The sequence below is a fragment of the Dendrobates tinctorius genome, unplaced genomic scaffold, assembly GCF_039654945.1.
Source record: "Dendrobates tinctorius isolate UK_male_01 unplaced genomic scaffold, ASM3965494v1 ptg000029l, whole genome shotgun sequence".
Taxonomy (NCBI): Eukaryota; Metazoa; Chordata; class Amphibia; order Anura; family Dendrobatidae; genus Dendrobates; species Dendrobates tinctorius.
The window spans coordinates 41,026,653-41,039,114 of record NW_027361697.1 but is presented as its reverse complement, the minus strand read 5'-3'; the positions used below and the strand labels follow the sequence as shown (position 1 = coordinate 41,039,114).

At 47.0% G+C, this 12,462-nt stretch overlaps 1 protein-coding gene across 1 annotated transcript in view; it reads right to left on the bottom strand.

Annotated features, from left to right (window-relative positions):
- The window catches only part of CDC14A (cell division cycle 14A), a 161,330-nt gene extending 150,245 nt beyond the window's left edge, over positions 1-11,085 (bottom strand). The window contains exons 1-2 of the mRNA XM_073571653.1: positions 10,838-11,085; positions 7,512-7,602 (exon numbers count right to left, since the gene is read on the bottom strand). Coding sequence (XP_073427754.1) covers positions 7,512-7,602; positions 10,838-10,880 — 134 coding nt within the window. The 5' untranslated portion in view covers positions 10,881-11,085. The remainder of the gene's footprint in view (positions 1-7,511; positions 7,603-10,837) is intronic.
- Between the last annotated feature and the right edge of the window lie 1,377 nt (positions 11,086-12,462).

Below are 12,462 nucleotides of genomic sequence, written 5' to 3'. Positions count from 1 at the left end.
ACTCATCTCTCTCACCCACAAAGCTCTCCACTGTTCTGCACCGCCTTATATCTCCTCTCTCGTCTCTGTCTATCGCCCTACACGTGCCCTCCGTTCTACAAATGACCTAAGACTAACATCCCCCGTAATCCGAACCTCGCACCTCCGTCTCCAAGACTACTCTCGTGCTGCTCCAGCTCTCTGGAATGCACTTCCCCAGACGATCAGACTGATACCTAGCCCTGACCTATTCAAGCGCGCTTTGAAAACCCATCTCTTCAAACAAGCCTACCAAATCAACTACTCAGCAAGCTAACTTTGCCCTGTTCCCTCCTTCCAAATATTATTCTGAATCTGCACCCTACTATTCATCTGTCTCCACACCCTTCATGCACATGATAACTGCATTTGATACTTGTCTATTGCACTTAAACACACGGGCTGATGACCGGATCATGCAGCTTTATATGAAAATCCCTATTATAATTGCCAGACCTGAATTAACAAGCATTTCTCACCTACTGTGTCCCCCCATTTCCTTGTAGATTGTAAGCTTGCGAGCAGGGACCTCACTCCTAATGTCACTGTTTGAATTGTCTTAACTTGTATTGAATTTATTGTCTGTACATGTCCCCGCTTAATTGTAAAGTGCTGCGGAATATGTTGGCGCTATATAAATAAAAATTATTATTATTATCATTTAATAGAATGTTTTATGTATAACAGGGGCTGCTGATAAAGGGGCTTGGGGTGCTCGGGTACTGAAATCAAAATCAATTGATCAAAACACCGCTCTGGAGTGCACAGCTGCTCTGTGGTGTGAGTGGTGTCCGGACCCATAGACTTACTACTGAGACAATACATCACCTCCAGCATGAGCCGCACACTTCAAACTGAAGGTTTGATCAAACAGTGGGAGTCTCGAGATCCCCACGGATCAGGACCCCATAGCAGTCCCTATAATACGTCATATTTTTACATGATAGTTACCCTTTAAGTATATACTTGCTGGGACTCCTCCCGATCATGATACGAGGGGTCCCATGTTTCTAGTTTCTTCTCACCGCAATGGGTAGTTGGAATAGGGTGGTACTGCGAATGCTCCATTCAGATTCTCTGGGGCTGGCGCACCCTTAGTTTTCCCCACTGTACTTACACATTGGTCTCCTTACTGATAGTTCGGGTCCTTATAACGGACCCCACCATGTCAGCTTGTCTCCAGTAATTCATCATTTTAACGGGAGTTTCCAAACCAGGCAGCAACTTTAAAGGTGGCTTTCTGGTAAAGTGCATTAATACAAGAACACACTACACATGCCTCTTTTATTAGGTTATTTTGAGATGATTCAACTTAAGAAATGGACACCTGAAAGAGAAAAACCTGCTGTACTGCATGGTGTGCACATACCTTTCATCCCCAGGTCACACTATGGAAAAATAACATCCCACCATTTATCAAAAACGTCTAAGAGTCGCAACAACTGGAAAACTGCAGCCAAGATCCAATGGCTGGAAGGAAAGCTGTTTTATACAGGAGTTATTAAACTAATACTACCTAATAGAGAGAGAAATCAGGTCATGCTCGAAAAAGAACCCCATACATGAACCTGCCACCACTCTTCTGCTTGATGCCAAACCGTAAACGACAACTTAATTATATGGACTAGGATTGATTCACACCTCGGCTTTTATTGTGTAGGTGGAAACTGTTAAATATTAATGTGTTCCCAGGTGAAATCTCAGCTAAAAGGGTTACACGGGAACAAATTATTATATGCACGATACTGTAGCTCTATCCTACTAATGTACAGTTCTCACAGTACAGAGCCAATAGCCTGGAAATAGGGGTGTAGTGGGGGGGTCAGAATCTGTATGCGTACGAGTCCACTCACCCTTAAAGGGGTTGTCCGGTCTCAGAAGAAAAGTCTTCCGGCCCAGTGACTGCAGACTACCGAATCCCAACAATGTGTGGATCGCACACTGTCACGATTCCCCTGAATTCCTCGTGCGGGTGGTGGTAACATGAATGCACATATGCATTCCGACAAGCCTACAACCTGCAGTGATCCTCAGTCTACTGAACCGCCGCACGACCAGCTCTCCCCTCTCCTAGTGTATCCTCACCCATTCCCTGTAGACTGTGAGCCCTGCCGGGCAGGGTCCTCTCTTCCTTCTGTACTTGTGTGTATCTTGTATTGCTGAGGTTTATTGTACTAGTCTATATTTGCCCCTTTTCACTTGTAAAGTGCCATGGAATAAATGGCGCTATAAAAATGTATAATAACAATAATATTCATGACCTAGTCACTTCAATAGGAGATGAGCTTCAGTACCCAAGAGCAGCCATTACACAGTGTACGGAGTTGAGGTGTGCCATCTCAATACACTGATTACGTCCAAATATTGGCGGAGCTACAATCATACAATCACATGATCAATGGGGCTGTATGGTGGTGGACTTCCACCCATCTAATAGCCAAGTACAGGACAACAACCTTAAATTGTCCATGAAAGACCATTATATTAGTCCTCATTCAGACGTCTGTTTTTCACATAAGAGTTCTATCTGTGATCTTCCTGGATAGAACTTATACCTCTGACAGTCTATGAGACCGTTCTCATATCAGCTTTTTTTTAGCCGAAACAAGAGATCAGTGCAAAATTGCGATGACGTGTCTGAAATTGCTCAAAATCAGCAATGTAACTCTATGGGTCTGTAAAAAAAAAAAAAAAAAAAAAAAAAAAATCGGACAGCTCTCGGAAGTCATCAGTCCAAACATCTAGGATGCTGCTAGCAGCCTTGGGCATCAGGCACTGACTAAAGACCAATAAGGGTGATCTCCATCCCATTTGACATTGCATCTAAGATGTTTGACAGAGGGAGCATCTCCTTCTGTCACATCAATGGACCTTCTTTACTATGGAAGCTATAGACCTTTCAAACACTCTTTGGTCTGCTATAAGCATATGACCATTCCTTTTTCTCCTTTTACTCCTTCAGCATAAAAAAAAAAAAAATTCATTTTTGGAACAGCCGCAATCATAATAACAGGCACAATAAAGGAATGACTGTTCTTTTTACGTATCCATTTTATTAATAATCACTAACATACATTTTATATATATATATATATTAGTGCCCCCTCCCCAAAGTGGCACAAATATAAAATTGAACCCATCCTGCAAAACAGCAAGCTGTAGTTTGTCTTTGATAGCCATAAAATAAAAAAGTTATGGCCCTCTGTACGCAGCGACCCAAGAATTACATTTTTTGTCTAAAACTTTTTATAATGAAGCAAAAGTAGTAAGTGATGAAAAAACCCATATACTTATTTGGTGTCAACATATTTCGACCAAGTTGTAGCTATTGCGTTATGTTCATTAATAATGGAATTGCTGTGTTTCTTCCGTTCTTTCCCCAAAAAATAATAAAAGTTAAATCAACAAGATAAAAAAAAAAAAAAACAGTTCCACAAAAAAATTAAAACAAGTTCCAATATATGGTAACTATATCAACGGAAATATCTAAAAGTTAAAAGTTATGCCTTTTTAAGTGTGACAATGAATAAGAATTACAAAATACATATCCTGAGGCTAAGAGGGGTTTCTCGTGGCAGCATATTATCGTGCCCGTCTATCCGTTCCCATTGTTTTCACCATTTGCTAGAGTAATTTTGCAGGGTAAACAACAGCGGCAGAACAAAAAACTACCAAATTAAAAATCATAGGGCCCTTTTCAGAAAACTAGGTCAGTGCTGTGAGACAACATGTTCACTAGACCAGAGATTGTCATACTTTCCCTGAACCATTAGGCCTAAATCTTTACACAGTTTGTTCGCCAAGTCCGCATCTATTTAGCTTAATCCCTGTAAGGCTACTTTCACTTTTCCGTTTTGAAACATCAGGCGCGATGCGGCGAAAAATGTAAAATCCGGATCCGGCGCCGGTTGACACCGGATCCGGCATTTTTCCCATAGACTTGCATTATCGCCGTATTGCGCCTGATGGCCATGCGGCGTGTCCGGCTTTTGCCGGATACGGCAAAAAATGCCTGTCCGGCGTCTGCAAAAAACATTCCCTGCAACGTTTTTTTGACAGCGCCGGACCACTTTTTTCCACGGCGCATGCCCGAAGACTCTCTCTCTCTCCTGCACCGTCTCCGGCCTAAACAGATGATCCGACGTGCTGCGGCTTCTACCGGATCAGGATTGACAACTTTTCGCCACAGCCCGCCGGATTTTAAAAACGTAAAGTGAAAGTAGCCTAAGGGGAAGCAATCCCTCTGGAGATTCTATCACACAGAATGTTCAATAAAGAAAGATACGATTTTTCTTTGGAATCAGTCTAAGAGTTTCCCTGAAGGCACACGTCTAACTGCATCTTTACCACTTCTCTTAGGGCGAACGGTTTAGGTTTTTTGTGTATTCAGAATAGGTATTTGGCTTTTTTAATGAGTGAAATTTAGCAGCATTAACTTTTGTGTTTGGTGGGCCGTGATCTCTAAAGACCAGAGAAAGGTCCAATGGTTTATAACATTTCATTTACACACACATATATGGTTATAGTTAATTCTAATTATTGATATTTATTTTAATCATATAGTGTCATCCTACAACCGTCTTTTTACTCTTGACATTCACATTTAAACATTACATGTCCAATTTAGGGTAACAGGGTCAGTGCTCGGACAGTGATGGTTGGTTGAGGGGGTGAGTTTTCTACAATATTTATACTTTATTTAAATTTTACATTTAATTTTTAAAATCTGTACCTTGAACGTTTTCTTTTATTATTTATATATATAATAAATAAAATTAAATAAATAATAACAATATACAGTGCCTACAAGTAGTATTCAACCCCCTGCAGATTTAGCAGGTTTACACATTCGGAATTAACTTGGCATTGTGACATTTGGACTGTAGATCAGCCTGGAAGTGTGAAATGCACTGCAGCAAAAAAGAATGTTATTTCTTTGTTTAATTTTTTTTTAAATTGTGAAACGTTTATTCAGAGGGTCATTTATTATTCAACCCCTCAAACCACCAGAATTCTGTTTGGTTCCCCTAAAGTATTAAGAAGTATTTCAGGCACAAAGAACAATGAGCTTCACATGTTTGGATTAATTATCTCTTTTTCCAGCCTTTTCTGACTATTTAAGACCCTCCCCAAACTTGTGAACAGCACTCATACATGGTCAACATGGGAAAGACAAAGGAGCATTGCAAGGCCATCAGAGACAAGATCGTGGAGGGTCACAAGGCTGGCAAGGGGTACAAAACCCTTTCCAAGGAGTTGGGCCTACCTGTCTCCACTGTTGGGAGCATCATCCGGAAGTGGAAGGCTTATGGAACTACTGTTAGCCTTCCACGGCCTGGACAGCCTTTGAAAGTTTCCTCCCGTGCCGAGGCCAGGCTTGTCCGAAGAGTCAAGGCTAACCCAAGGACAACAAGGAAGGAGCTCCGGGAAGATCTCATGGCAGTGGGGACATTGGTTTCAGTCAATACCATAAGTAACGTACTCCACCGCAATGGTCTCCGTTCCAGACGAGCCCGTAAGGTACCTTTACTTTCAAAGCGTCATGTCAAGGCTCGTCTACAGTTTGCTCATGATCACTTGGAGGACTCTGAGACAGACTGGTTCAAGGTTCTCTGGTCTGATGAGACCAAGATCGAGATCTTTGGTGCCAACCACACACGTGACGTTTGGAGACTGGATAGCACTGCATACGACCCCAAGAATACCATCCCTACAGTCAAGCATGGTGGTGGTAGCATCATGCTGTGGGGCTGTTTCTCAGCCAAGGGGCCTGGCCATCTGGTCCGCATCCATGGGAAGATGGATAGCACGGCCTACCTGGAGATTTTGGCCTAGAACCTCCGCTCCTCCATCAAGGATCTTAAGATGGGTCGTCATTTCATCTTCCAACAAGACAGTGACCCAAAGCACACAGCCAAGAAAACCAAGGCCTGGTTCAAGAGGCTAAAAATCAAGATGTTGGAGTGGCCTAGTCAGTCTCCTGACCTTAACCCAATTGAAAACTTGTTGAAGGAGCTCAAGATTAAAGTCCACATGAGACACCCAAAGAACCTAGATAACTTGGAGAAGATCTGCATGGAGGAGTGGGCCAAGATAACTCCAGAGACCTGTGCCGGCCTGATCAGGTCTTATAAAAGACGATTATTAGCTGTAATTGCAAACAAGGGTTATTCCACAAAATATTAAACCTAGGGGTTGAATAATAATTGACCCACACTTTTATGTTTAAAATTTATTAAAATTTAACTGAGCAACATAACTTTTTGGTTTGTAAGATTTATGCATCTGTTAATAAATCCTGCTCTTGTGTGAAGTTTGAAGGCTCTAACTTATTTGCATCTTATCAAACCTGCTAAATCTGCAGGGGGTTGAATACTACTTGTAGGCACTGTATATATATATATATATATATATATATATAATATTTGCTTTAGCAAGTCCTTCTTTAGACCAGAACGGAGCCATCTTGAGAATGGGGGTCCCCCGAGCCCCGTCTTGTAGCAGATGTGAATGGAAAGGTGGTTGCGCAGGTGCAGATCTCGCCATTCAAATATAACAGCTGAACAAGCTGGCTCAGATATTCTCAGAACATCCATAGAAGTGAATAAAGAAAGATGCAGATAATAGCCAGAGGCACCAAAATGGATAACAGGGAGGAGAGAATGTCTTGGCCTCTCTGCTCCTACTCTCCTGTCTGACAAACTGCATGTAAACATAAAAAAATATTTTTTCAGTTTAGGGCAGGGAGGCTATGGGACTGTGGTGGGTGCAAAGTAAGGGAAAGGAAGTTCCTGCTCCTATAGTGCTGGCAGAATGCTGAAGAAGAGAAATCACACACTCAAAACAAGTGGATGGCAAGTTACAAAGCATCAGAAATAAATGGCTCCTGGACGTTTTAGAATGGTGCTGTATGTGCACTAAAACTTGTTGTTTGGGAAAAGGGCAGCAAGACAACTACCTATTCATCTAATGCCTGTTTCACATTTACGTTGTTGGTGGTCAGCTGACATCTGCCAAAAACGAAAAGTAATGGATCCGCCTGCGTTATGTGACATACGGATGTTAGCGGCCGCTATTGTGGTCGGATCCGCCGAAAATGCAAAGCGCGCGAGAGAGAGAGAGAAAATTTAAGGATGCACGCTACAAAATAGCGGACCGTCGCTGCAAAAGAACGTTGCATTGTCCGTCCCATCCGCACTGGAGACGCTAACATTTTGACGGATCCGTCAAAAAACGGGTGGGACGGACGACCGTCGGTCAAGATCCGCCACTAATGTAAGTCTATGGGGGAAAGAATGGATCCGTCCCTTTTTTGGCAGATCCGTTTTTTTTCGAAAATTGGCGGATTTTGACTGACGTCAAAAAACTGAAGTGTGAAACAGGCCTAACCCAGTATTTCCCAAATTCCAGTCCTCACGGGCCCAAACAGATCATGATTTCCTTACTATTGCACAGGAGATGCAATTAACAAGACGGAAACGAGCCACACTTACTTCTCGTACACCAGCTCCTCATCAGTGCAGAAGTAGTGCGTGTTTACGGTACTTTTTGGTTTGTTCCTCAAGGTTGCAAAGTACAAGCGACCTACAAAGAAGAAGAGAACAATGCTCAGTGTTACAGTGAGTAACGGTGAGTAGTGACGGCCTGTCCTGCACGGATCACCAGCCCATTATAGTCATCAGCCAGGGCGGCAATTACACAGGATCAGTCCTAGAAACGTTTCAAAGGCTCCGTTCACCCGGCCGTCACGATTTCCGCTTTTACAGGATGAATAACAGGTATGATGATTGGGTGAAAAAGAACATTATGAATCATTTTTCCCTTTATACTGGACAGGACACTACAATCGCCGGAGCTTCTCTGCTTACGATACAGCTATGGAATAGAGGCTAAGTATGCTTCCATCACTACGGGGTTTTAATCAGATGAGGACGGTCTGAGTTGGTTCTCTGTGGCCAGTATTCTGCTTCTGGTCTCTACCCATTATACTGCACGAAACGCATCAGATTATCAGATTTTAGGGATTATCAGATTAAAGCAATTTCTCTGAAAAATAAAAGAAAGCCATGGTAAATAATAAATAAATGAAAACTCTTAAATGATCTGTTATTTATAGTAAATCAGATCAGTCCCTTTATGAAGGATATATGTATCTAAAAAAAATTACATCTCTGTGCCATTTTCTACTTTGATCCTTAAACCCTAAAATATTCATGTATACGGGCAGCCCTAGGGTGCAGCGGATTATCGAATCATTTATATTATCAAAGATTATCAAAGCATTAATATTATTAAGATTACTTTTACTATAGATAAAATGTACACACATATATGTATGTCATATGGGGTCATTGTGGTCAGGGACGATGGCGCGGCTACGTTTGTGCAACACTTGAGTGTTCTGTTACTATGGGGATGAAGAATGTATCACCACAAGGACACACAAGCAGGAAGTGGACCTGAGGAACAATGCACTTTACATGAAAACAGGTTCTGAAAGTAAACTGTGAGCCAGATATACATGCTAACTACACACACACACACACACACACAAGAGCGGCGAGTTTATACCAATTCTATTTAGTTCTCACAGCCTCATGATTACACAGCAGGAGCTGATGAGATCACCATCGTGATCTGTGGTCATAAGAAATCAGTGTGACGGCCGTCAGTGAGGATCACATCCTCTTCCATCAAGTGATTTATAAAGTGTGACCCGACAAGGCTAAAAAATCTCTGCAATTTTGAATCCCGCAAAGATCTGAGGATTTTCTTTGATTGTATCAATAATATGCAGGATCTTTTTATATTTCTTAGACAATTGGAAAAAAAATCAAAGAGTTCAATTTTAGGGATCTGCCTTAGAATGTGTCTGGTGACTGATGCCAGTGATGGCACACACTTCTCACGTACGGCATGGCGCACACTTCTCACGTACGGCATGGCACACACTTCTCATGTATCACGTGCAGGCAGTGGGTGCAGGGATCCCCGGGATTCTATGTGAGCAGTGGGCACCAAGCAGTGTGCAGGGATCCCCGGGGTCCTATGTGAGCAGTGGGCACCCGGCAGTGTGCAGGGATCCCCGAGGTCCTATGTGAGCAGTGGGCACCCAGCAGTGTGCAGGGATCCCCGGGGTCCTATGTGAGCAGTGGGCACACAGCAGTGTGCAGGGATCCCCGGGGTCCTATGTGAGCAGTGGGCATGCAGCATTCTGCAGGGATCCCCGGGGTAATATGTGAGCAGTGGACACCCGGCAGTGTGCAGGGATCCCCGGGATTCTATGTGAGCAGTGGGCACCAAGCAGTGTGCAGGGATCCTCGGGGTCCTATGTGAGCAGTGGGCACCCAGCAGTGTGCAAGGATCCCTGGGGTTCTGTGAGCAGTGGGCACCCAGCAGTGTGCAGGGATCCCCGGGGTCCTATGTGAGCAGTGGGCACCCGGCAGTGTGCAGGGATCCCCGAGGTCCTATGTGAGCAGTGGGCACCCAGCAGTGTGCAGGGATCCCCGGGGTCCTATGTGAGCAGTGGGCACCCAGCAGTGTGCAGGGATCCCCGGGGTCCTTTGTGAGCAGTGGGCACCTAGCAGTGTGCAGGGATCCCCGGGGTCCTATGTGAGCAGTGGGCACCCAGCAGTGTGCAGGGATCCCCGGGGTTCTATGTGAGCAGTGGGCACCCGGCAGTGTGCAGGGATCCCCGGGGTTCTATGTGAGCAGTGGGCACCCAGCAGTGTACAGAAATCCCTGGGGTCCTATGTGAGAAGGGGGAACCCAGCAGTGTGCAGGGATCCCCGGGGTCCTTTGTGAGCAGTGGGCACCCAGCAGTGTGCAGGGATCCCCTAGGTCCTTTGTGAGCAGTGGGTACCCAGCAGTGTGCAGGGATCCCCTAGGTCCTTTGTGAACAGTGGGCACCCAGCAGTGTGCATAGATCCCCGGAGTCCTATGTGAGCAGTGGGCACCCAGCAGTGTGCAGGGATCCCCGGGGTCCTATGTGAGCAGTGGGCACCCAGCAGTGTGCATAGATCCCCGGAGTCCTATGTGAGCAGTGGGCACCCAGCAGTGTGCATAGATCCCCGGAGTCCTATGTGAGCAGTGGGCACCCAGCAGTGTGTAGAGATCCCCGGGGTCGGCACCCAGCAGTGTGCAGGGATCCCCGGGGTCCTTTGTGAACAGTGGGCACCCAGCAGTGTACAGAAATCCCTGGGGTCCTATGTGAGCAGTGGGCACCCAGCAGTGTGCAGGGATCCCCGGGGTCCTTTGTGAGCAGTGGGCACCCAGCAGTGTGCAGGGATCCCCTAGGTCCTTTGTGAGCAGTGGGTACCCAGCAGTGTGCAGGGATCCCCTAGGTCCTTTGTGAGCAGTGGGCACCCAGCAGTGTGCAGGGATCCCCGGGGTCCTATGTGAGCAGTGGGCACCCAGCAGTGTGCAGGGATCCCCGGGGTCCTTTGTGAGCAGTGGGCACCTAGCAGTGTGCAGGGATCCCCAGGGTCCTATGTGAGCAGTGGGCACCCAGCAGTGTGCAGTGATCCCCGGGGTTCTATGTGAACAGTGGGCACCCAGCAGTGTGCAGGGATCCCCGGGGTCCTATGTGAGCAGTGGGCACCCAGCAGTGTGCAGGGATCCCCGGGGTCCTATGTGAACAGTGGGCACCCGGCAGTGTGCAGGGATCCCCGGGGTCCTATGTGAACAGTGGGCACCCAGCAGTGTGCAGGGATCCCCGGGGTCCTATGTGAACAGTGGGCACCCAGCAGCACAGCCCTGGCGATGGGGAGAGGTAAAGCAGCAGAGGACAGGCTCCATACCCTGCAGTCAGGGCTCTTACCCTTGATAATCTCCGCTGCGCTGATCAGCTCCTGATTCTCCATCCCCGGGTCACAGGGAGAGCGCCGCTTCCTCTGACATTGCCCCCAGATAATCCCCTTGTCCCGTTATCTCATCACTCTCCGCCCGGCCTCTTCCCGCCGCCGCCGCCTCAGCACTTCTTCCCGTCTTGCCCCGTGGTGTCTGCCTCTCCCCCAGCCCCTTGTACTCTGTGTCCGCTTAAAGTCGCACGTCTTGGTAACCGCCAGCCAATGTGAGGCCGGCCTCCGTTACTAGGGCTTTGTGACTCCCGGCCAATCAGGGTGGAGTACGGAGCGCTGAGGTTTTAACTGTTGCCGTGCCGTGCCATAGGCAGCAGTGCTGCAGCACGGTGTGTTAGTAACAGGACATGTGGTCATGGCAAACGCTGCAGCTCCAGGGCCACGGGGAACCTCTCAGGGCCACATGGCCCCTGATAACACGGTGGCTGCACTCATGTTTTGTCTTGTGTGACAAAATAAATATGACTGAAATGATTACATTGGGGACTGTAACCGGTGTGCGGTCACCACAGTCACATCCTTCACTGACACAAGAGACGTAACTGTGGCGGAAAGAGGCCGGCTATATGGCCGACACTGGAGCAGTACCGGAGGGGCGGACAGACCATTGGTGCGACCTGTGACACAGGACCCAGACGGAACGGGGCCACTTCCACCTCCACAGTGGCAACCAGCTTCTCTCACAGACACCTGATTGGATTGGAACGGGCCCGTATACTGTGCTTGCTCAGGGGCCCTCCACTGTCTGTGTCCCCACAGGTCAAGAGCCATCATGTGGGCTTTCACCCACCATCCCATGGGCTGTCACTCTTCATTCCATGGGACTGTCACACTCCATCCCATGGGCTGTGTCACCCTGCATCCCATGGGCTGTCACCCTGCATCCCATGGGCTGTCACCCTTCATTCCATGGGCCGCCACCCACCATCTCATGGGTTGTCACCCTTCATCCCATGGGCTGTCACCCTTCATCCCATGGGCCGCCACCCTCCATCCCTTGGGCTGTCACCCACCATCCCATGGGTTGTCACCCTCCATCCCATGGGCTGTCACCCTCCATCCCATGGGTTGTCACCCTCCATCCCATGGGCTGTCACCCTCCATCCCACTGCCCACCAGTGTTTATACCTCAGCTACAAAGTTTCATTTAGGAAAAAGAGATTTGATAGATTTCCTACTTGGCAATGAGGGGCAAACCTGGTGCCCAGCATGGTGCCCTTCATTTAAATGCTCCGGCTCCATTACAGCGCCTTACGATTGACCCACTGAATGTATAACCTGATAGCACTTATCATAGGAAATTCCTCTATCTGTGCTTAGAGGGAACTGGTCAGTAGAGTCATGATGCTCTTACTATGGTCAGCAGGGCAGAGATCATGGCTGTGCGATGGCAGCATGATGCTCGGACTATGGGCAGCAGGGGACAGATCATGGCTGTGTAAAGGTCGGCCAGGGTGGTAGTTGTGGCTGAGGTTATTTGCGTTAACGCATCCTGGCCTCCCTTCACAAGTATACACAGTCCATCATTGCCGTACCTGTAGTTCCAGCTCCTGCATCTTCAGGGTTCCTTCCACGAAGCGGGAAG